The 27539-nt window shown below is 40.7% G+C and overlaps 1 protein-coding gene across 2 annotated transcripts in view; it reads right to left on the reverse strand.

Annotated features, from left to right (window-relative positions):
* Nucleotides 1-250: 250 nt before the first annotated feature.
* The window catches only part of LOC124157995 (vicilin-like seed storage protein At2g18540), a 34321-nt gene continuing 7032 nt past the window's right edge, over nt 251-27539 (reverse strand). Inside the window, exons 2-4 of one of the 2 annotated variants that reach the window (XM_046533132.1) lie at nt 19653-19727; nt 17202-17276; nt 251-1730 (exon numbers count right to left, since the gene is read on the reverse strand). In XM_046533132.1, coding sequence (XP_046389088.1) covers nt 485-1730; nt 17202-17276; nt 19653-19726 — 1395 coding nt within the window. In that variant the 5' untranslated portion in view covers nt 19727 and the 3' untranslated portion in view covers nt 251-484. The remainder of the gene's footprint in view (nt 1731-17201; nt 17277-19652; nt 19728-27539) is intronic. The other variant, XM_046533133.1, reaches the window with a different exon arrangement.

Raw genomic sequence — 27539 nt, forward strand, 5'->3', positions numbered from 1 at the left:
TCTGCCTGTCATCGGACAACTCTCGCCGGCCGGACTTGTATGTCGATGGCTAAGTTCTGATAACACGTGCCTCAAAATTCGGCCGGTTAGAGACAGGCATCTTAAACAAAGTGAATGGTATTTAAAAAATAAAATTCAAGCAAAAAACGACTCCTTGTTTGAAAATGTATGCTTCTTTTTCACTTATATGAATTTTTATTTTTTAATTTCAGTGTACAATTAAAAATATAAATCGTTCCTTTTGCTCTCCTGAAAAGTTGCTTTTTTTATACGTGTTGTTATAGAACTCAGCCATCGATATCTTTCTTCCATCTCTCACTTCCTTGCTAAATTGCAAATTATTTTTCAACCAATCGTTCTAAGTTTCCTTTTCACACTAACGACATTTTACGCAGCCAACGGTACACATGCGCCACTGATTAAATTTCCTCGTGTAAACTGGTTGCTTCTCGACTCGCAGGTACAGCTATTTGCCCCGCACCGCTCATTTGTTGAGGTCCCTCATCCTCTGGTGCATTTCCTCCATCCTCTTGGCATGCATCTTCTCACTCTCCCTGGCTCTCTGCCTCCTCCGTTCATCTTCGTCCCTCTGGACCCTCGCGATCTCCTCCTGCATTTCCTTCAGCGCTTCGGCCGCCCTCTTCGCCTCCCGCTCGTACCGCTCCCTCTCCCTCTTCTCCTCCCTCTCCGCCTCCTCGCGCCGCACCCTCTCCCTCTCACTCTGCTCCTCCTCCATCCTCTTCGCTTCCTCATCGGCCCTCTTAAGGTCCTCCCTCAGCGCGGCCTCGCGCCTCTCTTGTTCCTCCTTGCACTCCCTCTCCTTGGCTTCCATGTGTCTCTTCTCCCTCGCCGCCTTCTCCTCGTCCATCTTCCGCCTTTCCTCCTCCTCCTCCCTCTTCCTCCTCTCCCTCCTGTACTGCTCCTCCTCCTCCTGCCTCTTCTTCCTCGCCTGCGCCTCCTTCTCCATCCTCGTCTTCTCGTCCCTCTCCTCTTGCTTTCTCGCCTCCTCCCTCCTCATCCTCTCCTCCTCGAGCCTCTTCGCCTCCTCGGCCTCTCTCTTCCTCCGTTTCTCGTCCCTTTCCTCCGCCCTTTTCTCCTTCTCCCTCCGCCTCGCCTCCAGTTCCTTCCTCGCCTTGTCATCATCTTCCCTCATCCTCTCCTCGTCTTCCTTCAGCTCCGTCTCCTTCTTCCGTGCCTCCTCCGCCAACCTCTTCGCCTTCTCCTCCACCTTCCGCTCTCCTTCCGCCTCCATCTTTCTCGTCTCGCCCTCCTTTTTCAGCCTTTCCTCGTGCACCTGTTCTCGTTTCTCTTCCACTTCCCTGGCCGCCGCGGTCACCTCCGCGCGCATCTTCCCCTCGCGCTTGTAGAGCTCCTCCCTCATCTCCCTCGCCTCCCTCCTCCGTTCATCAGCGCTCTCTTTTATTTCCCTTCTCATCTTCTCATCCTCTTTGGCTCTCCTGTCTCGTTCCCTCTCCTCCATCTCTGCCATCTGAAACCTCTCATCGCGGTCAGCAGTCATCTTCTGTTGCAGGCCGACCTGCAGTGCCTTCAAGAACTCGGCCTGCATCTCACTAAACCGTCTTTCATCCTCCCTAAGCTCCTTCGTCCTCTCCACGAGGCCGCGTTCCCTTACTACTTCCACGGCGTTGTGCATATGGAGGTGAGTGGCGTTTCCGCCCATTGGCACCGTGTCCGTTGATCCAGCCCTGTATAAATCTTGCCCGCTCCGGCTGAAAAAGGATCGTACGACAGATTAGTGTCAAACTGCGAGATGGGAAATATGTATTTAACCTTTCAGAGCATTTTCCTTTTCACACGAACAACACTTCATACAACAACAGAACATATGCGCACGACACCTTTAAAATTGTAAATCCGTCTGACTGGTTGTGGTGAGGTTGCTCACCGGTGCAGTTTTACCTACGGATCGGACAAAAAATGTGTGCATGGAAAAAGCCAATTTAACGTCACGTGCAGCGTGAAAAGTTACCATTATCTCCATCAATCTTACCCCGATGCGTATCTCAGATAGAATTTTCTGAACGATGTATACAAGTCCCAAGTCAACTCATTGGTTGCAGGGAACGAAGGCCGTGCTTACTGAGCCACAGTCTTAGAGATGACCACCCGACCTTGTCCCTAATCTGCGACGGACATTTTCCAAAGCACTCAGTGGCATTTTTTAGTGTATCCCCCCAAATTTTTCTGGTACTCCCCAAAAATTCCTCCGAACTTCCTTCGAACTTATCCGCAGAAATCCCGCTAAGGACTTTTCACGCAAAGGCCCTTCGACTCAAAGACTCGGAGACTCTAAGTCTCGGAACTCTTGTCTCCGAACTCTGTCCTACGAACGCTGTCCTACGACGCTGCCCTACGACGCTAGCCCTCCGACGCCAGCCCACCTGGAGAGCAAGACGTATATAGGTAGTACTGCGGAGGAATAGTTACTCCTTGGCAATCAAGGGGAAATGGGTGCTGAGGCATAAGAATGCAGTTTGGAGTGAGAAGCACTCTACTTTTCCTATCACAGTTCTCTCTCCCTCCAACACCTCACCCCACTATGTCTCTCCCCTCCATGAATTCCAATGACTTGCCTCTACCAGCCATCACCCCACTTGGTTATGTCTCCAATCCAGAAGATTGAGGGGGAAAATTCCGGCCTGCACGCGGTTCCCCCCTCCAACCCCGGCTTGGATGACGGACGTTTTGCAGTGGTGCCAGTCAACAGGGGCGCCTACACGGCAGATTTGCAGTTGATTTTAACATCGCCCTATTACCCCTCCACTCCTTCACAAATTCCCTCCCCTCCACCCCGACACGTTTCGGAGTACGAAAGCCCTCTTTTGCTCTGACGTTCGTGGTGGATAGATGTCTCGGCTGAGATGGATGAATACTGAAAAATTATACAGCTTGTACTTAGTTTTGGTAATGTTTCCCATGGGATTGTTAGTCATCATCGTTGTTTTCTGTAATAATTCTGATTTTGAATATTTCTACTTCTAATAGATATTGATTGAAAATAGCTCGCAAATTTGTGACAATTGTTTCTTGAGTGCTGATTTCTTGTTTGTGGAGTCTTTCCCTGAACCAGCTTGTGACCGACGATTGGAGTTCCCTGTGTCTGGGGCTTACGTTCACAATCTCGAAGATTTAATGACGTAACACCACAACTCCATGAAACTAGCAACTTTTTACGCGGTCACGCACACGGGTGCTAATGAGCGAAAATTGCCGTGGAAAAACCTTCGCCGTGATACGGATCCGGAACTACGAATCGCCGGTGTCAGGTATGTTAGCAGTTAAGCCATCAACTCATCTTCCACCACGAAATTTTCAAAACCAGTGGCTTCACTAGCACGATCATCGTCTCCCCCACCATAATAAGGGCTTGTGACCTTTACACCTGTGTCAGAAAACCTAGTCTGATAATTGTTTACGTCTTGGTAGAAAGAGAAAATCTGAAATGCTGCGACTCGAATGTCGTCAGGTTTTTTTAAATAGTCCCACCGCATCGATCCGCTACATTTAATAAATCCTTTTCCGTTGGGACGAGGATATGGAATAGTACTAATCAAAAACTGTAAATCACAGATATTTTTCAAAAATTTAGTGTTTAATGAAATGTAATTACAAGAAAAAAAATAATTTTACCAATATCCTTGTATTTTCTGTTGCCATTATTATATTATTTATTGCATGTAATCAATTTTTCTGTGTACTCGAGCTCTGATACTAATATATCTAGGTACCTAATACTGGTACACCTTTGTATGTTCTTAGTGGACCAAGTGCCTAAGAGCAATAGACATTTCATTATCTTTGAAGGATTCTTCACGGGTTTTCAACCAGGTTAACTCTGTCGTGAAGGACGACGCTTCGGAAGGCGACTTGTCTGTCTACCATTTTCAAGGCGTGCGTAACTCAATGGATTAAAATCGTTTATTTCTTTAGCTTTAGTGTTGTAACTTGAAGCGTACCTGACCGGTAATGGGAGATCTGAGTTCGAATGCCCGCAAAGCCAAATGATTTTTTTTCGAGTCCAATTCAACCCATTATGTTCATAACTTTAAGGCTTTAATTTGGGCTAAAATGCATTCGGGTGCTCTTCATGAAATAATAGCAATGTGACAGCATATTTATCAAACAAAATCGCAATTTTACGAACATGAGTTCTAATTAGTCGATTTCACACAAATTGAGCAGGAACTGTGCTCATTTAAATCTGGGAGTCACGTTAAATTTCAAATTTTCATTTCTGGCCCCTATTAGCCGAGGCAACCAGACGCGCCACCGGTGGCGCGTCCGGTGGAACTGGTCAGTCGTGGGGCATAGAATCAAATGAGTCCTATTAGCCGAGGCAACCAGACACGCCACCAGACTTTCCACCGAAACCAGTCGCCTGAGCCCCACAACCGCGCCTTCAACCTTGGCCCCTATTAGCCGAGGCAAGCAGATGCGCCACCGGTGTCGCGTCTGGTTGCCTCGGCTAATAGGGGCCTAAATAACGACGCGTTAAACCAAGATGCTTGCTAGTGTATCAGCCATCACGCCACCCACTTCAGCATCCTGGCCTAGAGAAGCGTATAAATATTCCAGAATTGAAGAGGCGCAAGCCTAGGCCAGCTTCACGATTGTTTTATTTATTGTTGTTGTTATTTCAAATTTTATGTACCTGTTTTCTCGTGAAATAAACATATTTTGAACTTGTGTACTCGGGGAACAATCTCTAAGGTGCAGCCGGAGGCCATGCTATGCTCCGGCCAGGGCTTAATAAACATCTTCTACATCTACATAATACCCTGCGAGCCACCTCTACCGTGTTTGGCAGGGGGTGACAAATCACCAACATGCAGCATGCAAAAGGACCGCCACATGCACACCGCATGGTCATAGAAATATTACGCACACTAGAAAAATATACAAGCTTATTCATAAAAAAATGCTAATGGTTAGTAATTCCTAGAGCAAATACATACAAGGTTAGAACTATGAAAAAACATGCAATGAGTCCTAGCGAGCGACGCCATTATTCCTATCAATTGAGACAACGTTGCTATTCTTAATGGTACGAGGGAAGAATGACATTTTAAATCTCTCTGCTTTGCAGTCTATTTCTTTTATTTTATTCTCACGATCGCGTCTACTATAGTACGATGGTAAACGAAGGATATGATTCACGTCATCTGAGAAAATATCTTCTTCGAATTTCCTAAGTAAGGTAAGCCTTTACTTCGATCTACGCTCCTGTAAAGATTCCCATCCTAACTCGTGTAACATACTGGAAACACTGCACTTTTTGTCGAAACAACTCATCACAAATCTGGCCGCCCTGCGCTGTACTCGATTGATTTCAGCTATTAGTCCTGCCTCGTAAGGGTCCCACACGCTAGCAGCATATTCCAAGTGAGGCCTCACTAGAGTCAGGTAGATTATTTCTTTCACCTTTTTCGGGCATTTACCGAGAATTCTTTTTACAAATCCAAGTTTACGCTTAGCTTTCCCGCATACTTCACGTCTTCCAAAGCCAAGGCTTGAGTTTCTACTCTTCGTGAGCCTATACCCAATCTTCGAGTCTTCGGCCTAGCCACTCGGGTCGGAGATCTATATTTGTTACTCTATGTTGCGTTCTGTCTTCCGGAACACAGCAGCTTGTTCAACGAATCTTGAACGGAATCCGATGACGGTGTGGAAACTCGAGGCGACCAGTGAGAGAGTGAGTGTGTTGTTTGTCGTCTTTTGTCGCCCCGAGAGGAGAGTGGGGGAAGGTGGCGCCGTGGTTGAGGGGGGGTGAAAGGGGGGGGGGAGGAGGACCTCCCCTGAGAGTCGTTAGCATTCCTGAGTGGAGGAAGGGATGCGATCGAGGAGACGCCGGGGAAGATTGTGAATCAGCTGACGCTCTGCGCTCTTAAAACACTGGGAGCGAATGACGAAGGATGGCGCGGTCGCATTCCGTGATTTCAGTTTCCACATCCACATAATACCCTGCGATCCACCCTTCGCTCAGTTTGACCAATCAGCATCAAGCACCACGCGAGGGGATCCCCGACATGCACCCCACACGGTCGTGATAAATCGATACGAATCGATATGAATTGACTTGAATTACGATAGCAAACGTGATCGACAATGGGATAACGTAAAACGAGACCGAATTGAGAATTATAATTGTAAGAGCAAGCAATAAATTTGTATTAATTTCTCCGAAGCTTGGAGAATTGGAGGTGAGCGTATATGCTCCGGCTACTGCCAGCTGATTGTCAGCGGATTCGTATTGTTGGGCAACTGGATGAGCGGATTTGATTCGGTGAGCGATTGTTGAGCGTTTTTGCAGCGGAGGTATCGATTTGATTCGGAGGGCGATTGTTGAGCGTTTGTGTAGTGGAGGTATCGAAATATGTGGATATGGATAAATCAGAAGATCTCCTCGTTTATTGAATTAATTTATTTCAGCTCCGCAAGCAAGGCCCTTTAGCAATTCAGTCTCTAACTCAGGTACCTAAACAAATAAGCATTGACAACAATACAAAATATGATGGTACCACTTACGGTCCCCACAAATGTTACAGCAAACAACAAAAAATAAGTGTACATTCATGCAGAGGATAAAATTACCAACGGTCAGTAATTCCTAGAGTAAATCCATGCAAGATTAGAATAACGGAAATATAAAAACATGCAATGAGTCGCCTTAAATTTAAGTCGATGATAACCCATTATTAACTAAGCACTGCGTGAAACAAGTTATTTTGTACGCAGTCACGCGCACCGGTGCAAAGTTAGATTCACCAAGGATGAAGTCCGCCACGAAAAAATATTTGACCTGGCCGGCAATAGGGAGATTCTGGTTCGTATACCAGCTAACAATAAGTCATTTTGGTGTATTGGTGTATTTTCCATAATTAATGTTTGGTGAGCAGTGTAATTCATTAAGCAATTTAAACTAAAGTTTGGTTTGGATAGGTGACGGTAGAGCACTCCAAAATTAAGAATAAGGCGTTTTAATGAGACTGCTCCACCCATAAGTGTACTCCGTTCACCCGAATAAATCACTATAAAACCGAAGTCCCGACTTGTTCCTTTACATTCCTTCTAGTCGAAATCTTGCATATGTTTATATTTTATTATTGTTTGATGCTATTATTTTCGCATTTTTTTAGTTGCCTAGGTGAAGAATAATTAGTTATTTCACTAATTCTTCCTCACCTAGACTACTGTATTCTTGAGTTAAATGGCTTAACTGAGGAGTTGAAGAGTAAGCTACAGCGTCTGTTGAACTCCTGTGTGAAATTCATCTTTAATCTACGGCGAGATGAGCACATTACTCTGCATTTTAAAAGGTTCTCCATGCTTGATCTTAAAACAAGGAGAAAATACAAAATGGCTTGTTTCTTATTCAATCTCTTCAAATTTGGAAACCCTATGTATTTAATGGATATTTCTCTCCCAAGTTGTAAAAAAACGAATGTTGTAACAAGACTTGGGCCGTGTTTTTTGCATGCGTCCCAGTTTCGGACAACTACAATCCAGCAATCATAAGCAGTTGTTGCCTCATTTGCCGGAACAGGTGAAAGACAGTGGTTCACTGGAAATATTTAAGAGAAAGACTATCACACACTTACTATCCAGTGACAAATTAATGCTGACTGAGTTAATTGTTATCGACAGAGTTACTTGATTCATTTGTTTATTGATACGTTTAATGTTCATTTGTTGTTTTTTAATTATTTTTGAAACAATTTTTGTTACATTTATGTCTATTGTTAACGCACACCTTGTAAATTGATGTGCACTATGTTCCAAAGGAGTTCAGACTCCTAGAACAACGAATTAATTTATTTTATTATTAATTTGAGAAACATGGAAATGTTAATCAAGGTACAGTCTATGTTCATACACTGATTATGCGTCACCAACACAGACACCATCTGGATTCCATTAATAGATGGAATTACTATACCTAATTGGAATAATTTTCTTAGGGGTTTTTACGGGATAGAAACTAAAAATGGCCATTGTTTTGAAGAGAAACCAATGCAGACGTGGACTTTTTTTACTAGGAGAGTCCTAATGACGTCATGTTAGATTCAATTATTCTCACAAATAGAAAAAGGGCCATATTTTGGTAAGTTATTATGAAATAAGCATTATGATATTATTAAGAAATAACAACTTGTAGGGAATTATGAAATGTAACAATAGGTATCTTAAAATGAAGAGTCAAATGATAGTTTCTCCTGGGTGGGGTAACGGTCTCCTCCGCGGATGTATCGCAGACGGTCCCCGCAAGGAAAATTTCACGGGGGAACAGTAAGAACCCCCTCAGTCGAAGTGCCTGAGCATATGAGCTGGACTACAATTTTAAATGAAAATACTGCTCGCGCTCCGCTCATCCACCCGCTTACGTACCCAATATAGTGCGAAAGATCCACAGAGAAAAAATCATCCGCCTTGACCGGGAAACTACCCAATATAGGTCCAAAAAGCCTAACGCGGTCCCTACAGATAGTCTTAAGTTACCTTTTTCTTTCCGGAAGACCTGACTCGCAATATAAATATGTCACCGATTTGTTATTGGCACCAACATTTTCAGGTATGCACAATAAAGAATAAGTGCTTCCCCTGCAGACAAGTATTGGCAATAGATAACAGTTTAATTTTAAAAAAGGAACAATGTATTACCCACATAACATAAGTGCGACCCCCATGCAGACAAAATTATATTCGCATGAGTAAAGGCCGGGACAAGGTCTTCAGAGCTGAAGACCACAAACAAAACCACTGCGCGGGCGTTAGTCAATTTTCTTTCCGGCCACGGGAACGTCAATTGTGACCGCACGGTGGCGTTCCCCGTCTCACGTTCTCCCGGATCCCGTCTCACGTTATGCCTTGTCTACACTACACACTTAACTTAAGTGACTTCGCTTAAATATAATCTTAAATGTGGTGCGGTAGCTACACTTGAGCTTTAAGTCGACTTCAGCACCGTGATTAGGAAACAGTTATGTTGACAGATGAAGGTCTAGGAGAGCAATTAGTGATTCTTTGATCCAAAGCGAATATTATTTGAAATAAACTTCCAAACTCCGTGAATTAACCATTTTGGATTTAGAAGGTTAAAAGGAAAGACCGATTTCAGTTACTGAGGGAACGCTATATGGCGAGAGGTGATGGAGCCAGAGGAATTTAGAATTACTAAGCGTGACTTCGTGGAATGACATATTCATAACGTAAACAAAGACACTTGTTGCTAGTCAAATTCCACTGCTTTATTAAAACCATTGATGTTAAATTTCAACCATTAATAGGGAAATTGCATACTTTTTATAAACAGTATGCTGATATACTACAGTACACACTTAGTACCGCAATATACTTTTTTCCGCTTAAAATTCAGTTTATACTCTAGAAAATGACTCCCAAAAGTCGCCCGAGTTTCGCGGGCTAAAAAATACCGCCCCCACTAATCTTTGGCTGTGACGTCATAGTTCAGTACGAGTCCAAGATTCAAGCCCAGTAACTGCAGGTTTGGAAGAGCCACGTTGCGTTTAAAGGAGAACATGGGTGAAATAAGGAAAAATTACAAGTGGTGCATTGTTCCTCTGTGCAATAACACCCCAGAAAAAATTTTCGTCTGCATTCCAATGAGGAAATTAGAAGAAAAACCTCGATGCATGCCGTCTGTCGGGATGAGCGTTACGGAAAAATAAGAGTATAATAAACGGAATGATAAACCCGTGTGCTATGTGAGCGAAGATAACTTTAATATAAATAATATTTCCATAATTCATTGATTGAATAACTTAAAACTGAGATTTTTCGATAATTCGGCCGCCGTAGAATAAAAACTCAACTTCACAACAAAAATCGAGATAGGTGTTTCTCGATGGTTACGATGGACTCAAATTATTTATGGCACTTGTTCATTTTCAGTCACGGAAGGACTTAGAAAATTCCATGATGTTTAAAATCAAGGGAGGAAATATGAAAATATAGAGCAACGTTGATCCTCATGCATTCGAGTGCCAGCCAAGAAGACAGCGTTTTCTTCTACTCTCGGCGTCAAAATGATGTGCCGCTGTACTTAGCAAATTTATATCCTGGCTTCACCACATGCTATAATAATGAACTATACGTCATTTTAAAGGAAATTTTATCCTAAATTCTGATTATTTTATTACAAAAAAATTGAAAAATGTAGACATGGTCAGTGCAATAAATGACCCCGCGCACCGAAAAATTAGCCGTTTTGTCAACTTCATGAACTTTGCAACTCAACCTAAGGAAAACTACTATGTCTACAGCATTCATCTTCCACATTAATTTACACTCATCAGTGCGGATTAATAAAATGGCTTTTGGGTATTTTTAGAACTTATATTTTGTTATAAATTAATGAAAATATTTAAACATTATCTTGTCCCATAGTTTACCCCGAAAGATAAAGGAAGTTGTAGATGGAAAAAGAATGGAATCCAGAGGTGGTCACAAAAAATGAATCGCAGCATTCTTTGATTTAATTCTACGCCGTTGCTTGCTTTTAAAAAAAAAGTTGAGTCACAAGAGGAATGTTCCGCGGCCTTTGATTTGGAAACTATGGAGATAAGAATGGACATGTGTGGATCAGCAATTTCCATTTAGTTTGCTGTCAGGATAAACCAAGGATCCATTTAAAGGTTGTCAGGCCATCGTATAAAGATAGGACTGATGTGCACCACAGGGGAAATGGGGTGTTTGAGGGAAAATCAAAGCCAAAGTTGCCCAAAGAATGTGCAGTTCTATGTTGCTCTTTCCCCAGTTAAAACCAAATAGAAATTGGATTGGGATGACATTTTCACCACGGGGACCAGTGATAGTGAAAGTGCAGGTGATCACGGTCATCGTCGAAAGTCATCCGTCTAGGATTTCCGATACGGAATTTTTAAGTGACAACCGATCGCAATGACGATGAGCTCGCCTTTAGAGAAGTTTTCAGATATATCGTGAGAAAAGCTCCCAAAATGTATTAAAGACTCTGTTTGGAAAACATTCACATTTTAATGCTACTTTAGGAAGGATTTCATTACAAAAGTAACTTCTTAACACCTGAAGACGTTGTGTTTATTACATTGATCGAAGTGCGATTGACCGATTCTTTCTGCAGAATAGGAAGTGGCTTCGGGGTTTTTGAGTCACAAGATGGTAGATTGTGTTGGAATTTCGTCTATATTATTATCGCTACTAAATTGAAACATTAATCGTCTGGCTTCCTCAGAGCTTCCTGTCGCCCTCCAGGCAAGGTATTTTTAAGTTGAAAGCATCATTGACTGCTTCGAGCTGAAAAATAAGTTCACCATAATACTCTCTACCGGACTGCCAAAAGAATACACATTTCACATGAGTATACGCTTTCGCCAATATTATACGCAAGTCTCACTTTGTTATGAACTATAAAACATTTCAGATGCACATCAGCTACCTTTCCATTTCTCGGCATCGACTTTCGGCGCCGACGAAGTCAATTAAAATACCCTGTTATCATGATGGAATCAATAACAGGAAGCTTGATAGGATCAGCCTAAGAATAACCATATTCCTTCATCTTTACGCAATTTATCGCTTTCAATGGAGGAGAAATAGATCAAATAATAGCCCTGAAGTCACATTGGACAACTCCGATACGTCTGCACTTCAATAAATGAATCATAACCACGCCGTCGCATGTATTCAAGTATGCAACATCTACTATGGCCGTGCCGCCGTGCCTCCTCGTACTGAACTATGACGTCACTTTTCTACCAGCCAATCATCGGGCGTTTTCGCTTCTCACTTGAATTTGAAAATTCTCGTGAACTTTGATGCATTAAATATCGCAAACCACCTCATAAAATAATAAAAAACTTTCACCGAGGTATGCAAACATATATTTTTATATAATTTTGGGGCTATTGATTATATCTGAATTATATGCAAGTTCCCTATTCCTCCCACGTCCAATGAAATCGCCACATCTTATCTCCCTCGGCATCCCCAGGACTAACATTAAAGCCCTATGCAATAGTTTCAATAACAGTGCGTGGGAAGTTACTGAGTGCATTCGTTTACGTTATTTTCGATTATGACACCATGGAAAATAAACGGTTTTACCGGATCCTCTGCCGTCGTCTCATTGTCAGTCTTAAAATTCCTTAAAACGTTTCTAAGTTTTATAAATCGAGTTTCACCGTGAGCAACATAGGCATAGCAATTAGTTTTCACGGAAATAAAACCAACAATAAGACGAGAAACTCTACAAAATAAATTAGTCGAATTAATATCCCCAACACTAGAAATTAACTAACGAAATAGAACGCTCAATAACCACATCATACAATACAGCACAACTTAGAACATAATCAACGGGATGATGTTAGATGGGTATTATGTGCCATTTACAACACATGAAGAGCTTCAACCGTGCGGAAACAGTTGCCTACGCGATTTAAGTTGGGTTCTAAGATGACTTAAGTGGAGGTGTACTTAAATGAAGCTGGTGACACATACACTACCAACTTAAATACAGAGCCAACTTAAGTAGTCACTTAAGTTACTAGTGTAGACCCGGCATTAGCGTTGATTGAGAAAAATGAAGCATAAAATAAAAATATAGCTCCAGGAAGAGGAAAAGTAACTCCAGATCCTTATTCAGGATGAAAGAATCATCTGTGAAATCTGTATGACTTGAAATTCTCATGAAAGTGAAATGCGTGTAATTCGCTCCACGCACCGACTACCTTGCAAGTCAAGCGAGAGCCACCCACGCAACCAGGGAGTTTCAGAGAATGGCCGGCGAGGGAGTTGGTGAGGGTTGGTATCTCTGACGATTTAAGAGTAAACAGACGTCAGCGGATGGAGGAAAGGGAACAGACACATTGCAGATGGCGCTATTCGGCACAACCACAGGGCACAACCCATGGTCGCAGACGAATTTACGGAGATTTCTTCCTGCAGTCGTAGAGAGAGTCGCACACGGAAATTCCAATATCAATACGCTCCTCCAATGGCCATTCAACAAATGACGATAGAAATAATTGAGTATTTTATGCGATATTTCTAAAAAAATCCGAATTTTTAAATGGGCTCTCACAGCGATGATAGACAAAGCATAGGCCAGATGTTGATCGCAACTGTAATATTAATGTCATTGTGGATGAAATTCAAATTTGCTCTAAAATAAAGTTACAAAATTATATATTCCACGGAAAACTTGCGTACTGTTGGCTCAATTATAAATTGTAGGAGTAAAATACGATGAATTTTGTTCTGGGATAGTTTATTACGTGTTTATTATCAGTCAGACCATACACTCCCATCAATTCTCTCATAGCTTTACGCCATTTGTTTTGTAACTTTTTTCTACAAAGGTCAAACCACGTCATATTCCCTTTTTTTTCGAAAGAAGGGTTTCTTTCCAGCCTAAAAATATTTTATCAAATCTGAGCAAATTTTAGTCTTACATACAAACATCTATCGATTTGTATTAGGGCCTGAAGACGCGCTAGGCTTAGATTGCTTGAAGAATTGATAATAGATATCTTCAGGCGCGACACGGAGAAAATAACATTAGATCCCCACTATATTTCGAGGTCCGACGGAAGCGATAAATTGAGAGAGATGTTTTGATGAACGGATAGATATGGGAATTCGTTTTTCCCCGAACCATAAAAGACTTTAATGAATACCAGTCGTAATTTATTTCGAGCATTTATTTTTGATATGTAGACGGCTGGTGTTCTAACACGCCCTGCCACACGCCTTTTCAGACGGCTTGCATGTAGATGAGAACCTCAATTGTCCATATTATGAGTTATATTGGTTTGATGAAGGCAATCGTTGAGGGAAGAGTGGATAGAAGCTCGGAGGATGCAATACTCCGGATGATAACATGTATAGAAAAGAATGTGGAACAGGAGGTGTGAAAAGAATAGCTGGCACGAGAATTGAGTTGAAAGCTTCGTCAGGGCCGGGTCAAAGGGGGGGCCCGAGGGTCCAGTGGCGCAGCGAGGGGAGGGGTTTTGGGGGATAAACCCCCCCCCCCAGAGCTTAGAGAAGTTTTTAAGTTTAATCCATTTTACTTAATGGACGAGTATTAAATGCGATGGTGGTTGCCGTAACATGGTGAAACTCCTTCATGATGCACAAAGGTTAAGAAAACACTTAGCTGTTTCACAAAATAAAATATATTGCGACCGGTTTCGATACAGCGTATCATCATCTGGCCAGATGATGATACGCTGTATCGAAACCGGTCGCAATATATTTTATTTTGTGAAACAGCTAAGTGTTTTCTTAACCTTTGTGCATCATGGACTAGTATTACTTACATAATAGTGTTAGGATTAATCAAATATCTCTCATAAAGCGGTAAAACTAGTCATTTTGAACCATTAATCTTAAAATTTTCCGGAGGAGGTACCCCCGAAACTCCCCACTTACCCTGGCGGGTATGCAATGCCTCCATACCCCAAAGTATTAGTTGCGCCTAAAACCCCCCCTAGCCTTAATTATTCGCTGCGCCCCTTCCCTGGGCCTCAAACTAAGCATGAGCCTTCTGTCAATATCTAGGTAAATCTCACAAAATTAAAAAAAACATCATGTATGATGAAATTTTGAAGTGAAGCTGGTTTGTTCTTTGGTTAACAAGTAGTCACCAACATTGACGTTAATAAATGATAAACGCAGCTGATAAACAAACTGTCATGCATTGTGCATTGCGCCTAGACGAGCCATATGCATTACGTCTAGACGAGCCATTAGTGGCTGCATTAGGCTACTCTCAAATGTTTTGGAAGAGTGATAGATAAATGTAGCACTCTCACTGTTTTAAAAGGGTCATAGATACTATCACTGCTTTTAGATGGGGGATAAATCAGCGCAGCTTAAGTTCTCCCTCTCCTTCCCCTTCCTCAGAAACGTATAATGGTCTCCTCCCCCCTTTCTAGGAATCAGAGTATACAAACCCCTGAATCCATGGACCTCGTGGAGAAGAGACCTAGCTCACTCTGCCGAAGGCTATGCTTCTCCAGGGTTCTGTAGTCTGTACGATTTTGTGAAATAAAAGTCTCTTTCCCGCTAGCATTCCAGCTAGCGTTGAATAAACATATTCGAGAAATAACCGGTCAAGCTAATCGTAAAATGGGTTTTGTTGAAAGAATATCAGGAAAGTGCGACGACAAAGTGAGAGAAATTAGCCACTTTTCCCTCGTCAGAACACATTTAGAATACGCTGCCAGTGTTTGGGACCCTCATGAAAAAGGCATAATAACAGAGTTAGAACGCGTGCAAAGAAGAGCTGCCAGGTATGAGGAAGGTCGTTACGAATGTCTTGTTAGTGTAACTGACCTCTTAGATAAACTCGGATGGGAATCTCTGTCGGATCGTAGATTGAAAAATATACTACACCTTTTAGATAAATTCAAGAGCAGTGTCTTTTCTAACGAAGTTAACCATATCTTACGGACGCCAACATACTACGGAAGATCAGATGATATAAATAAAATAAGAGAGATAGATTGTAGAACAGACAGATTCAGAATGTCTTTTTTTTCACAATCAATAAGAGATTATAACGGCGGCGATAGAACTCATAAATAGATTGCATGACTTGTAGTGTAGCCTACTAACCTATGTAAAACTTAATGCATGTTTCTTAATTTTATTATTATTTCTAACAGCATATGATAGTATATTTTGTTAGTATACGTGACGCTTTTTGCACCGTGTGGTGTGCATGTGGGAGTCCAATTGCATGCTGCATGCTGGTGATTGATCACCCCCTGCCAAACACCCTAGAGGTGGCTCGCAGGGTATTATGTAGATGTAGCATCACTTCGTATTTCGATCCTTAAGTACCAATAACCCTATCAGAATCTAGCCACTCGGGTCGATCGTCGTTGCACCGTGGAGTCGGGACACGACAAAACACTAAATCCTTTAGCGTTGTAAATGTGGCTCCGAACACAAGCAGTCGTACGCCAAGCGGTGTCGTTGGAGTCGCGCGCGTAGCTCTATGTGTATTTTGTCCTCCTAACATAAAGGGCCCCGGGCCACCCAAACCCGGCCTGAGCACAAGCAGTCGTACGCCAAGCCCTTAGCTGCGACAAACCAATCCTGCGATTGTTAACCGGAGAATAAGACGATGGTGGCAAAGATAGTGATAAATTTCCATGGATATATCCAATTTAGCTATGTGAACCAGATATAAGCCTAACTTCGTCGATATTGACCCCCAACCATGAAACGTACGCTTTATGAAATAATGTATCGATCACTTCTCTGAAGGCCTGTTTACACGGTACATTATCCCGTACGAGTTAATGTCTGAATGTATGAAGGCTAGAATGAAAACGAAAATGTACCGTGTAACCACTCAACTTGTGCGAATGCATGAATGGAAAATAGAACATGTTCTGATTTGTTTCGTGCATTCGTACACGTTCCGTTCCGGTCCAGAAAAACCATTCACGCAAACAGGCATTAACTTAGTGAAGGGTTCTCGGGATCGCCACCGGGTCAGGAACTCCATAACTGCCGACGGTTCGATGTCCGACTCGGTCATCGTCCTCAGGGCTGTGAATGTCGAGTGAATACAGTCACTCTGGTGGTCAGGTGACTGCTGATTGACTGTCGTCAGCGGCATGCTCTGATTGGCTGGCGTGATGGTTTTGCCTAACCTTTTGAATACCAATGCTAGGCTTGTCCGCCGCAGAATTCGTTGGGCCGCAGGTGACTTCACCGATAGTGGGCGATAGCCGGGCGAAGGTAGGGACCGTTTCTTCACCTCGACATCTCATCAAAAAGGCAAGAGAGCTCAGAAGGCTCGCCTTATCCTTCTGCAGCTGTTCAAAGATCCGAATGCTGCGGTGTATCTCCTCCTCCCATTAGAGGTAGGTGAAGAAAGATTTCGTGCTTTCACGGCGAAGAGACTTAGTGAAGAGTTCTCGGGATCGCCACCGGGTCAGGAACTCCATAGCAGCCGACGTTTCGATGTCTGACTCGGTCATCGTCCTCAGGGCTGTGCGTGTCGAGTGAGAATGGACGAAATGCCGGGAAAGCACGAAATTTTTCTCTAGACATTAACTTGTGCGTGTTAATGTATCGTGTAAAAAGGCCTTCATAATCAATCACAAAGATCATACCTACCAACACTTAGGCGTTTCACTACCCTATATATTTCCACGGCTTACCCTTGAATGCTCCCGTCTGAGGATCCCGAAGCACTGGGTGTGCCGCTGGGTGAACTCCCATTCGATTGCTCCATCCTGAAAAGAATTAGGCAAACTAAAAGGAGAGGATCCAGATGTGCCGAGTACATATTGAGGATATGGGAATATAGTACGATTCCTTGTCCTTATTTGCCTATGAATATAAAACTCAACCCTCTTAAACTGCCAGACAAATATTGACTGAATTCCGATTGAAGCAGGAACGGAGTAACTCCATTTCATAGTTCAAAACTTGATGCAAAGTGGACCATTTTCAGTATTTATCTGTGCCTCAAATTTGAAAATTTCATCCAATATTCCAAAATGTAGTACCTATTTTTTATTTGAGGATATGCCAATATTGAACACGAACTCTGCTTAATCTGAAAATAGGGTAGTTTCCTTCATCAAAGAAAACGAAAGGCATTGATTGCGATTCGTTACCCACCATTAGTGTTTTCATAATGTACAAATTATTTGGTTTTAGAATTCCCAGTTTAGACGAATGGTAATGATCAATTTTATCCTCATTTGAAAAAGGCCAGGTTGGCGCCCATGCGATGCCACTCCACGTGACGTTACAAGGACCTAGTTTCTGTACGAGTAGATAGGAGTTTTACATTAAATAAAAAAACCTATTAAAACTGCCTATGGTCGGAAAGTTTCCTTCGTTTGATAGGGTATTAATAATCCTTATTTAAGCCAAGCGCTACCTGCTAGCAGCCTGCATCGTATCGGCGCTCATAGCCCCGTACCAAGGTGGCCTCACACGGCGGCAGCTGGAACTAGAATTACGTCACACGGGCCTTTTCCCAGCATTCATACTTAGCCGTCGCTTTTTCGCGCGCTTTAAAATTTTAACTTTTCACTTAATCGCGAAAAATAGATATCGTCATTTAAAAATCTAAAAGCGTGTTATACGTACTCTAGGAGTAATCATTTTTCGATTTAGGCAATAAAAAATAATGGGAAATCACCATATTATTGCGCGAGTAATTCCTTTCTGAGTGCTTTGTGAAGGGCACCTCAAGTAAAGCACTGCGTCCGTCAGATGGGACTTGAAGCCTTGGTCCCTATAATTAATGTCAAAGATATGACTTATTAAACTTTTTTCTTTCCTTATGTTACGGGTATTTTAATGCAAATGTTTACTCTGTTAAGGGATCTAAAAAATAACCTTAAATAACTTGCCTCTCATTGTCGTTGAAATATCATTTCCTAATTTGGTCTCCAGTGGTACAATTAGGAAACCGGTTGCGTAAATCGCAACGTTTACAGAGGTTTGAAATTGAATTGTTATACATGCGTTCAACTTGTGATTGATTGTCCCCAAAATTTGTGAGAGAAGTCGATATTCCTCATCATAATTATTATTATTATTATAGTGTTCTACCGATTAAGGTAGGTTTCCATGGAGTACGCAAGAAGTGATCTGGGAGCCTCCCTTTCCTTCCAGCACTGCCTTCTTTAACTCACAGTAAGGCCTACTCTCTTTCAATCTATCTAAAAATCCTATTCTGTTCCTTCCCCTCCCTCGTTTCCCTAACATTTTACCCTCTAACTCCATTTTCAACATCCCCTCACCGCTAAGCACTAACTCCATCCATAACTTCTGTCTCCTCCGTACCTCATCTAAAAGCTGCCTCTCCTCGCCAACCATATACAGCACTTCGTCGTTCCTTTTCCTCTCCGTCCATTTCACCCTCTCCATTCTTCTCCATACCCACATCTCGAATGCCTCCAATCTTCTCTCGTCTTCTTTCCTCAGTATCCACGTTTCCGCACCGTAGAGAGCTACACTCCAGATCAAACTCTTCACCAACCTTTTCTTTAAACTCTTACACAACGATCCTCTCAGAAGCTCCTTCCTGTTCATGAATGCCTCCTTCGCTAATGCGATTCTCTTCCTTACTACTGTATCCGTTGTATGTCCTTACTACTGTATCCGTTTTCCTCTAACGTACTGCCTAAATATTTGAATTGCTCAACCTGCTCAAGTTTTTCACCACCCACCTTTATCTTGAGTCTCACATTCCTTGCTCGTGATGCTTTACAAAACCACATAACCTCAGTTTTCTTGTGATTAATTCTCATCCCATATTCCTCGCAACGTTGGTATAACGCATCCACTAGAGCCTGAAGCCCCCTCGCTGACTGGCTGATCAACGCCTGGTCATCCGCGAATCTCACTGATTTCAACATCATTCCTCCCACTTTTATTCCAGCTTCTAACTCATCCCACGCTTCCCTTACCATCTTTTCAGCGTACACGTTTAAGAGCAGCGGCGATAGAGGACAGCCTTGCCTCACACCTCGGCCAATGCAATAAGCAGCATTAAAAACTTATACTAAGTGACTTATTCTGAGTAAATTCGTTTTTCTTTTCAAAATTTATGCAACCTTCCCCTACGTGTTACCATTTCCATGTGTTACCTTTCGCTACTCCCGTCTGAAGATTCCGATGCACTGGGTTTGCCGCTGGGTGAACTCCCATTCGATTTCTCCATCCTGAAAAGAATTAGGCAAACCAAAATGAGAGGATTCAGATGTGCTGAGTGCATAATGTGGATTTGGGAATATGGTACGATTTATTCCTAACCTAATTTTAAGTGAAGAAAATGCACTATTTCACAGAAATATTTTATTCGTGAACTGAAATAGGGTAGTTTCCTTCATCTAAGAAAACAAAAGGCATTGACTGCGATTCGTTACCCAACATTAGTGAATTCATAATATACAAATAATTTACTTTTCGAAACCCCTGTGCAGACGAATTTTAATGGTCAATTTTAACCTCATTTGAAAAAGGCAAGATTGGCGCCTATGCGATTCCATTCTACGTGACGTCACAAGGGCACAGATGCTATACGAGTTATCAATAGTTTTACATCGTCTGAGATTACCAATGCGTGCATGAGGCACAGAGCTCAGGGAAACATCTCTTAATAATCACCTATTAAAATTGCCTATGGTCGGAAAGTTTCCTTCGTTTGATACCGGTATTATTAATCCTTATTTAAGCCAAGCGCTACCTGCTAGCAGCCTGCATCATAGCGGCTCTCATAGCCTCACACCAAGGCGGCCTCACACGGCGGCACTCGGAACCAGAATTACGTCACACGGGATTTTCTCAGCATTCATGCTTAGCCGTCCCGTTTTCGCGCGCTTGAAAATTTTCACTTTTCATTTAATCGCGAAAAATAGATATCGTCATTTAAAAATCTAAATGCGTGAAATACGTACTCCAGGAGTAATAATCTTTCGGTTTAGGCAATTAAAAGAAAAAATAAGAAACCACCCAATCGCTAAAAAAATCGGCGCGATTTGTCAATGACAGCTAGGAGCGAGAGAAGAGCGTTGCAAAGTTTCTACACGGATCAGGTCGTGCTACATTACGATGAGAGATTCTCGTATGTTGAGAGAAGCGATAAGCTTAGATTAATAGACACTTGAAGCATTGCAATCAGGGTGGCACAGAGGGCATCCTATGACAGCGATTGCCAACCTTTTTTCCTCCCATACCCCTCTATAGGAACATACCTATCTAATAGATACACTAGATTTAGTCACACTCATAATGGAAGAGAAGCGCGTCACCACAGTTCGCACACCTTTATAGCCACTCGAGAGGCCTTTTCATAGACCGTAGGCTCCTTTTCTGCGTTCGCGGATCTAAAATATTTCATCACTTCTCTAAAAGTTGGTAACATCGATTTGTTTAAAGCCGACAAGGCGCCTGATAAGGGACAAGTCGCCTCAGTACGCATCCTTTTTTTATCTTCTACCATCTTCCGATTTATATTATCAAAGATGAACGCCCTCCTAGCAGCTCACGCGGGATGAATTTTGCTGTATTCGAGGCGTGGGAGGGGGAGAAGCGAGCGGGGAGGGGACGGGATCGGCCTGCGGCTATTGTATCGTGGGCGTGCGTTGCGGCGTGGGCGTTGGAATATTTTCTTCGCGGGCGCGGACTCAAATTATGCATTTTGTGGCTGAACGGTGGCAGATACGTCAAAATGCACGAAAGTTTTGCTCTAAATGGACAGTAACTCGGCATAATTTATAGGGAATGACCATAAAATACTATATTTTTAGAATTTTGACCCTACCCCGCTAAATTGCATTTGAGCGAGGGTCAGGGGTTCACGCAGAGGTCTCAAAATTTTCAGGCCTTATTTTTTATCGATCCAACAACTTTTTTTCATTGGGCGTGATGATTTTGAAAAGAATCGATTTTTCCGATCCGCCCTAATATCTAGATAGTCAGTGGCGTAACCAGGAATGATTGGATTTTCTTTTTCTTCTTAACTTGACCTCATTTAATTTATGATAAAATAATTCCTGAAGTATATGTCATGTATATAATAATGCAAAAAAGCACATGATGCATACATCTAAATCAATTAACAGATGTAATTAAAAAACAGACACTGAAAACCTTAGCAAAATTTATTTTTATTTAATTAATCAAAATTAATGGTAACTATATATATTTTTTTTTAGATCACGAGATGTGGGTCAATTGTAAATATTATTTATTTTTTCCAAACTTTGCCAACGTTTCAACCAAAATACAACTCTAAACAAAGAAGATTTTTTTGAACTTTTTGATTTATGTATAAACCAGGGGTATTTACAATATAAAAATTGTCAATACCATATAAAAAATGGTGTTCCTATGGGATCCCCAGTGGCAACCATTTTGGCAGATCTCACCATGAACAAACTATTAGATACAGTGCTACCAAAGATACCTTTTAATATACCTTTCATCTACAAATTTGTTGATGACCTATATTTAGCAATACCAAATAATATACAAGATAACACTATTTTACAACATTTCAATGATTTCCATCCTAAATTGCAATTTGTAATAGAAAAAGAAAAAAATAATGAACTTCCTTTTCTGGATATGATCACTAAAAGAAACTCTGATGGTTCCATAATAATAGATTGGTACAGGAAACCGCATAAAGCAGATAGATATCTAAATTTTCTTTCCCACCACCCTCTAAAGCACAAAATAAATACGGCCATGGCACTCAAATTTAGAGCACTCAGTTTAAGTGATAAGATTTTCCATAAAAAAAATTTGAAAATAATTGGTAATATTTTAGAAAAAAACCACTTTCCAAAAAAATTAATCAATAACATACTGTATTCAAATAAAAAATCATCTTCACAGACTCACAATACAATAACTACAACAAATATATCAAACACAAATACAGACCAATATCGAGGAATGATTTATATAAATGGATTATCAGAACAAATTACCAAAGTATTCAAAAAAACAAATTTTAAAATAGCACATAAAAACTATAAAACCCAACATAAACTCATATATTCTAAACTTAAGTCAAATACCCCTATGCAGCTTAGAAGCAATATCATTTATTCAATTCCATGTAAAGACTGTGATAAAAATTATATTGGCCAAACATGTCAATATTTAAAAAATAGGATCTCACAACATAAAACATCAATTAAGACCAAAATTCAAATTTGTGCATTAGCAGATCATGCAATTACAAACAGTCACTCATTTCGTTTCGAAGAGGCCAAAATTTTAGATACAGAACCAGTTTTATCAAAAAGATTATTCAAAGAAATGTACCACATATCCAGAAATAAAAAAAGCTGCAATAAAAGAACAGACATTACTTACCTTAGCAAAATTTATCATAATTTAATAAATGACATAACCAACAAAGAAAGAAATCCAAGCAACCAAATTGTAAATAAATAAATAAAAACAACATCAGACTTAAAGGTAAATTTTGAATATGTATTTCCATGTATTTTAATGTATAACAACTGTAAAATTGCCTGTATTTAACTAATTTTGTATCATAAATTATCATTTTTATAGCCCTGAGGATGGACAAATATAATGTCCGAAACGTTGGCAAAGTTTGGAAAAAATAAATAATATTTACAATTGACCCACATCTCGTGATCTAAAAAAAAATATATATATAATAAGGGGTCGTGAAACATAAAGTTTGAATTAATGGTAACTAGGTTTGGTAATGGCTTAGTTACCTACTATCAATAAACAAATGTTAATCAAAATTTTTATTTAAATTATTAGTCAAAATTTTTGGTATTCTCTTCTTTTTTTTAAATTATATCATTGTAAAAAAAACTTTTTTGTAACCTTTATTTATGTCGCAATATTGTATATCATTGTGTTTTATATTGTTCTCATGTTTTCATTCATAGCCCTGATGAAGGTTTTAAAGAAATTCAAACGTTGGCTGACAACTTTTTGCATCATATTTATATGACTCCAGGAATTATTTGATCAGTAACTAGGAATGGCTTTGGGGGGGATGATGGGGTCTAGGGTTGTGGCAGGTAACGGGGATCCCGGGAAAATGTTTTGAAAAAAATAGCATGTCTGCAAATACATTTTACACCATTTTGGCATTTACAATTTTAAATTTAAGCAGATATAGTTATTATATGTCAAAGCTTGACAATAATATTAATAATAATTTTTTTATTTCTCTGAGGCTTTGGGGGGGTGGGTATCTATCCTCTCATCCCCTCCCCCACTGTCTAATATTGTACCCCCAAAAATGTAACGAGTACATTTTATTACATGATTTCTCTACGGGTATGCGACACTTTTAGTTATAAAGAATTGTACGAACAAAAAATTTGTTTTAAATGCCTCGTATAATATGCATACATATTTTCTGGATTAGTCGAGTTATGGCGCGCCACTGTTGCCAGGCTAGGGATCGTATCGTCCACCCTTACCGATTATTTTCGGCGTACCCCCGACCCCAGCGCACCCCACCGGTTAGGAACCGCTGCTCTAGGAAAAGAACTCGATTTCCACGTTATATTGAAAATGATACTTTGCCGAACGGATGGATGTAATAATTTGTTTGTTTTTCGTGTAAAATTGAGAATAGTTAAAAAACTGGGCGTTTAAATAAATTACCTAGTATTACCTTTATTTTTTTAAAAATAATTCTTAAATTGCGTTATCTTACAGAGTAAAGACATATATTATCCTCACTGCCCCGCAAAATGCCGATTCACGCGGTCCGCGGGGAAGTGTGCAGACGTAAATGAAGAATTAACTCTGAAGATACTCAAATGATTAACCAGAACGATAAGCGATCTTGTAAGATGCTACGGGAAATGAAAATGAAGTCAATGAGTACACCATTCTGGGCGGAAGTACAGGTAATACTCAGGATATTATTAGCCACTGGCCGGCCAGCCAGCGTTGCTAAGGAAGGATAGTAATCTCCCAGGGAAGTGGGGAACTTGGATTTCATGGTAACATGGTAGGAATTTTAGGTAAAGGAACAAATCAGGTGTCGTCTATGAGTCTATCCTATTGCTAAACCTCCTTCAATCATAGGTCTTTCAAATGCATTTAGTATAACTTGAATTTCACCGTTGTGACGTTGTGAATTTAAAAAAAAATAATACTAAAAAGAGTAAAAATAAACAATAAGAAGGAAAAGAAATCAAATATTACAAAAAAATAATAAAATATATAATAACAAAGAATAAAAATAATAATAATAATAATAATAAAATAAAAGTTTTAAAAAATGTAATGAACTTAAAAAATATATATTTGTAATAGGGTGATTTCCTATTATTTTTTGTTGCCTAAATCGAAAGATTATTACTCCTGGAGTACGTATATCACGCTTTTAGATTTTAAAATAACGATATCTATTTTTCGCGATTAAATGAAAAGTGAAAATTTCAAGCGCGCGAAAACGCGACGGCTAAGTATGAATGCCGGGTAAACTCCGTGTGACGTCATTCTGGTTCCCGCTGCCGCAAGTGAGGTGACCTTGGGGCAAGGCTTTTAGCGCTGATACGACGCAGGATGCTAGCTGGTAGCGCTTGGCTTAAATAAGGATTATTAATACCTTATCAAACGAGGAAAACTTTCCGACCTTAGCCAGTTTTAATAAGTGATTAACAAGACATGTTTCCCTGAGCTCTGTGCCTCATGCATGCATTGGTAATCTCAGACGATGTAAAATTCCTATCAACTCGTATAGAAACTAGGTCCCTGTGACGTCACGTTGAGTGGCATCGCATGGGCGCCAATTTGGCCTTTTTCAGATGACGATAAAATTGACCCTTGCCATTCGTCAAAACCGGTTTTTCTAAAACCAAAAAAAATGCGTATATTATGAATACACAAATGGTGGGTAACGAATCGCAATCCATGCCTTTCGTTTTCTTTGATGAAGGAAACTACCCTATTCCGTGCCCCGTGTAAAACGGCCTTAACAAGTGCAATGCTTTCCTTGAATGGAGTAATTATGCCCACGAATGATGCCGTAATAGGCACTGACTCGGAGAACGAGAGACCAGGTTTTTTTAATCACATTTTTTTCTATTTTCCACGTATTCTCTGGATGATTCCACGTCAACTCTACAAATTTTCGGGTTCCCCACGCTCACCATCTCAGATTTCAATTATTTTTCTCCACTTTCTAGTTACCACCATAGTTAAGAAAAATCCAAAATATTTTGTGCAAAATATCATTCCTTTCCAAGATATGAGTATTTGCATGTAACAATTCATAGAAGAAAATTCTACCCATTGATCAAATAACGCAAAATGATGTATGACGGGAGAAGGGGTTCCGCCTTACAAAAAATATTGGGGGGGCCCAAACCGGGGATCTTGCCCGGGGAAATTTTGTAAGTAGTGAGTTTTAAGTTTTTTCTTGAGCATTTTAGAAGAGTCATATGATCAACATTAGAACCCTGATAACTCAAACCACGATATTTGGACACTCCGGGGATAATCGAAAAGCCTGACACATTTTTTCCTCACACCAATAACGAATTTTGAGGGGGCTCGGGCCCCCTCAGGCCCCATGGAGTCAGCGCCACTGGACGGGAGTTCAAACCACCAAACAAACCACCAAACTTTGATGAACGAAACTACCCTATTGTTTGAGTTGTGCTTTCTCTCAGTGTGCGTCAAGAGATGTGCCTACGAGGAAAGATGTCCTACCACACTATTTATATGACGTGACAGGACAAATATTAATGAGAATTTTTTATAAAAAAACAATATTTTAAATAAATTAACTGAACAGAATACGATTTAATTTTTGTTCAATCAATTTTGCAATGAACACTGATGTAAACAAATATATTGCTACATGACTCTATCATTTTCGTTCCTTTAAATGATCGCAGCGCCACCTTCGGATTTTGATGGCAATTTTTTAAGCTAATATGGATATTTAACTTTAAATTCTGAATAATAATCCATAGATACGGTTAAAATCATTAATGATGGTATTAGAATATTGCACTGTCATCTGGTTTGGAGTTATCCTGAAATTTCAGCTCGATACCTAATCGGACGGTGGGTTAAAATTGAGTTTCAAGATTTGACCCGGAAAAGATGACAACCCACTAAGCGAGTTGATGATTGCTTTCCGGGATTATGCCGCGTCGACTGATTTTCGGTGGACGACAGTTTGAGAGATCTAGGTGTTTGCCCGATGTATGGTTGACCGCATGTACACGATACTTCATACACTCCTTCATTCAGTGGCGTACTGGGGGTCCACACCCCCGATATATAAAAACATAGTTATTTTCATTTACAAAAGAAAACGAAATATTGAAAAATCATGAATATATAATATATTTCTTTAACAAATGAAGTTTTTTCGATTATTAAAAGTGTTAAAATTAGTTTTAAAACCATTACTTTGTACCCTGTTTTTCAAACATTTACCCCCATGGTTTTGGACCCCCCCCCCCCCCGAACGAAATTCCTGGCTACGCCACTGCCTTCATTCAAATGAAGAATAGATGAACATCGTAAGGCGACCGGAAAGAAAAAAAACTTCGCCTCTCCGCGGTTGCAGAGCATGCATGGCCGGAAACTGGGCACGTCATACTATTCCAAGAATCAAAAATCATCGCCAGATAAAATAAATATTTCCATCGGGTGATGAGGGAGGCGATAGAAATAGCGAATCACGGAAAGATCCTCAATATACGAAGGACGGATATCCTTTAGCCTCATCTTTGAAACAGCTCTTCAAACAATGGAATTGAAACCGAGGAAATCAGCGCGCGCCTGACTCAAGGTGATATAAACTATATCACCACATATATTATCACCTTGCACCTGACTAATCTTATTGGCAAGAGGGATCGAAGTAGCTGATATCTGGTGGCCAATTTGAGAAATGAGATAGAGATGATCAGCTGGTGTGTTTACTAGTGCTTCAGCCTGGCGGTGAACGAAACGGGTGTGAATTCAGCAATTTTGTGAAGCGAATACTGATT

The sequence above is a fragment of the Ischnura elegans genome, chromosome 4, assembly GCF_921293095.1.
Source record: "Ischnura elegans chromosome 4, ioIscEleg1.1, whole genome shotgun sequence".
In the NCBI taxonomy this organism is placed as follows: domain Eukaryota; kingdom Metazoa; phylum Arthropoda; class Insecta; order Odonata; family Coenagrionidae; genus Ischnura; species Ischnura elegans.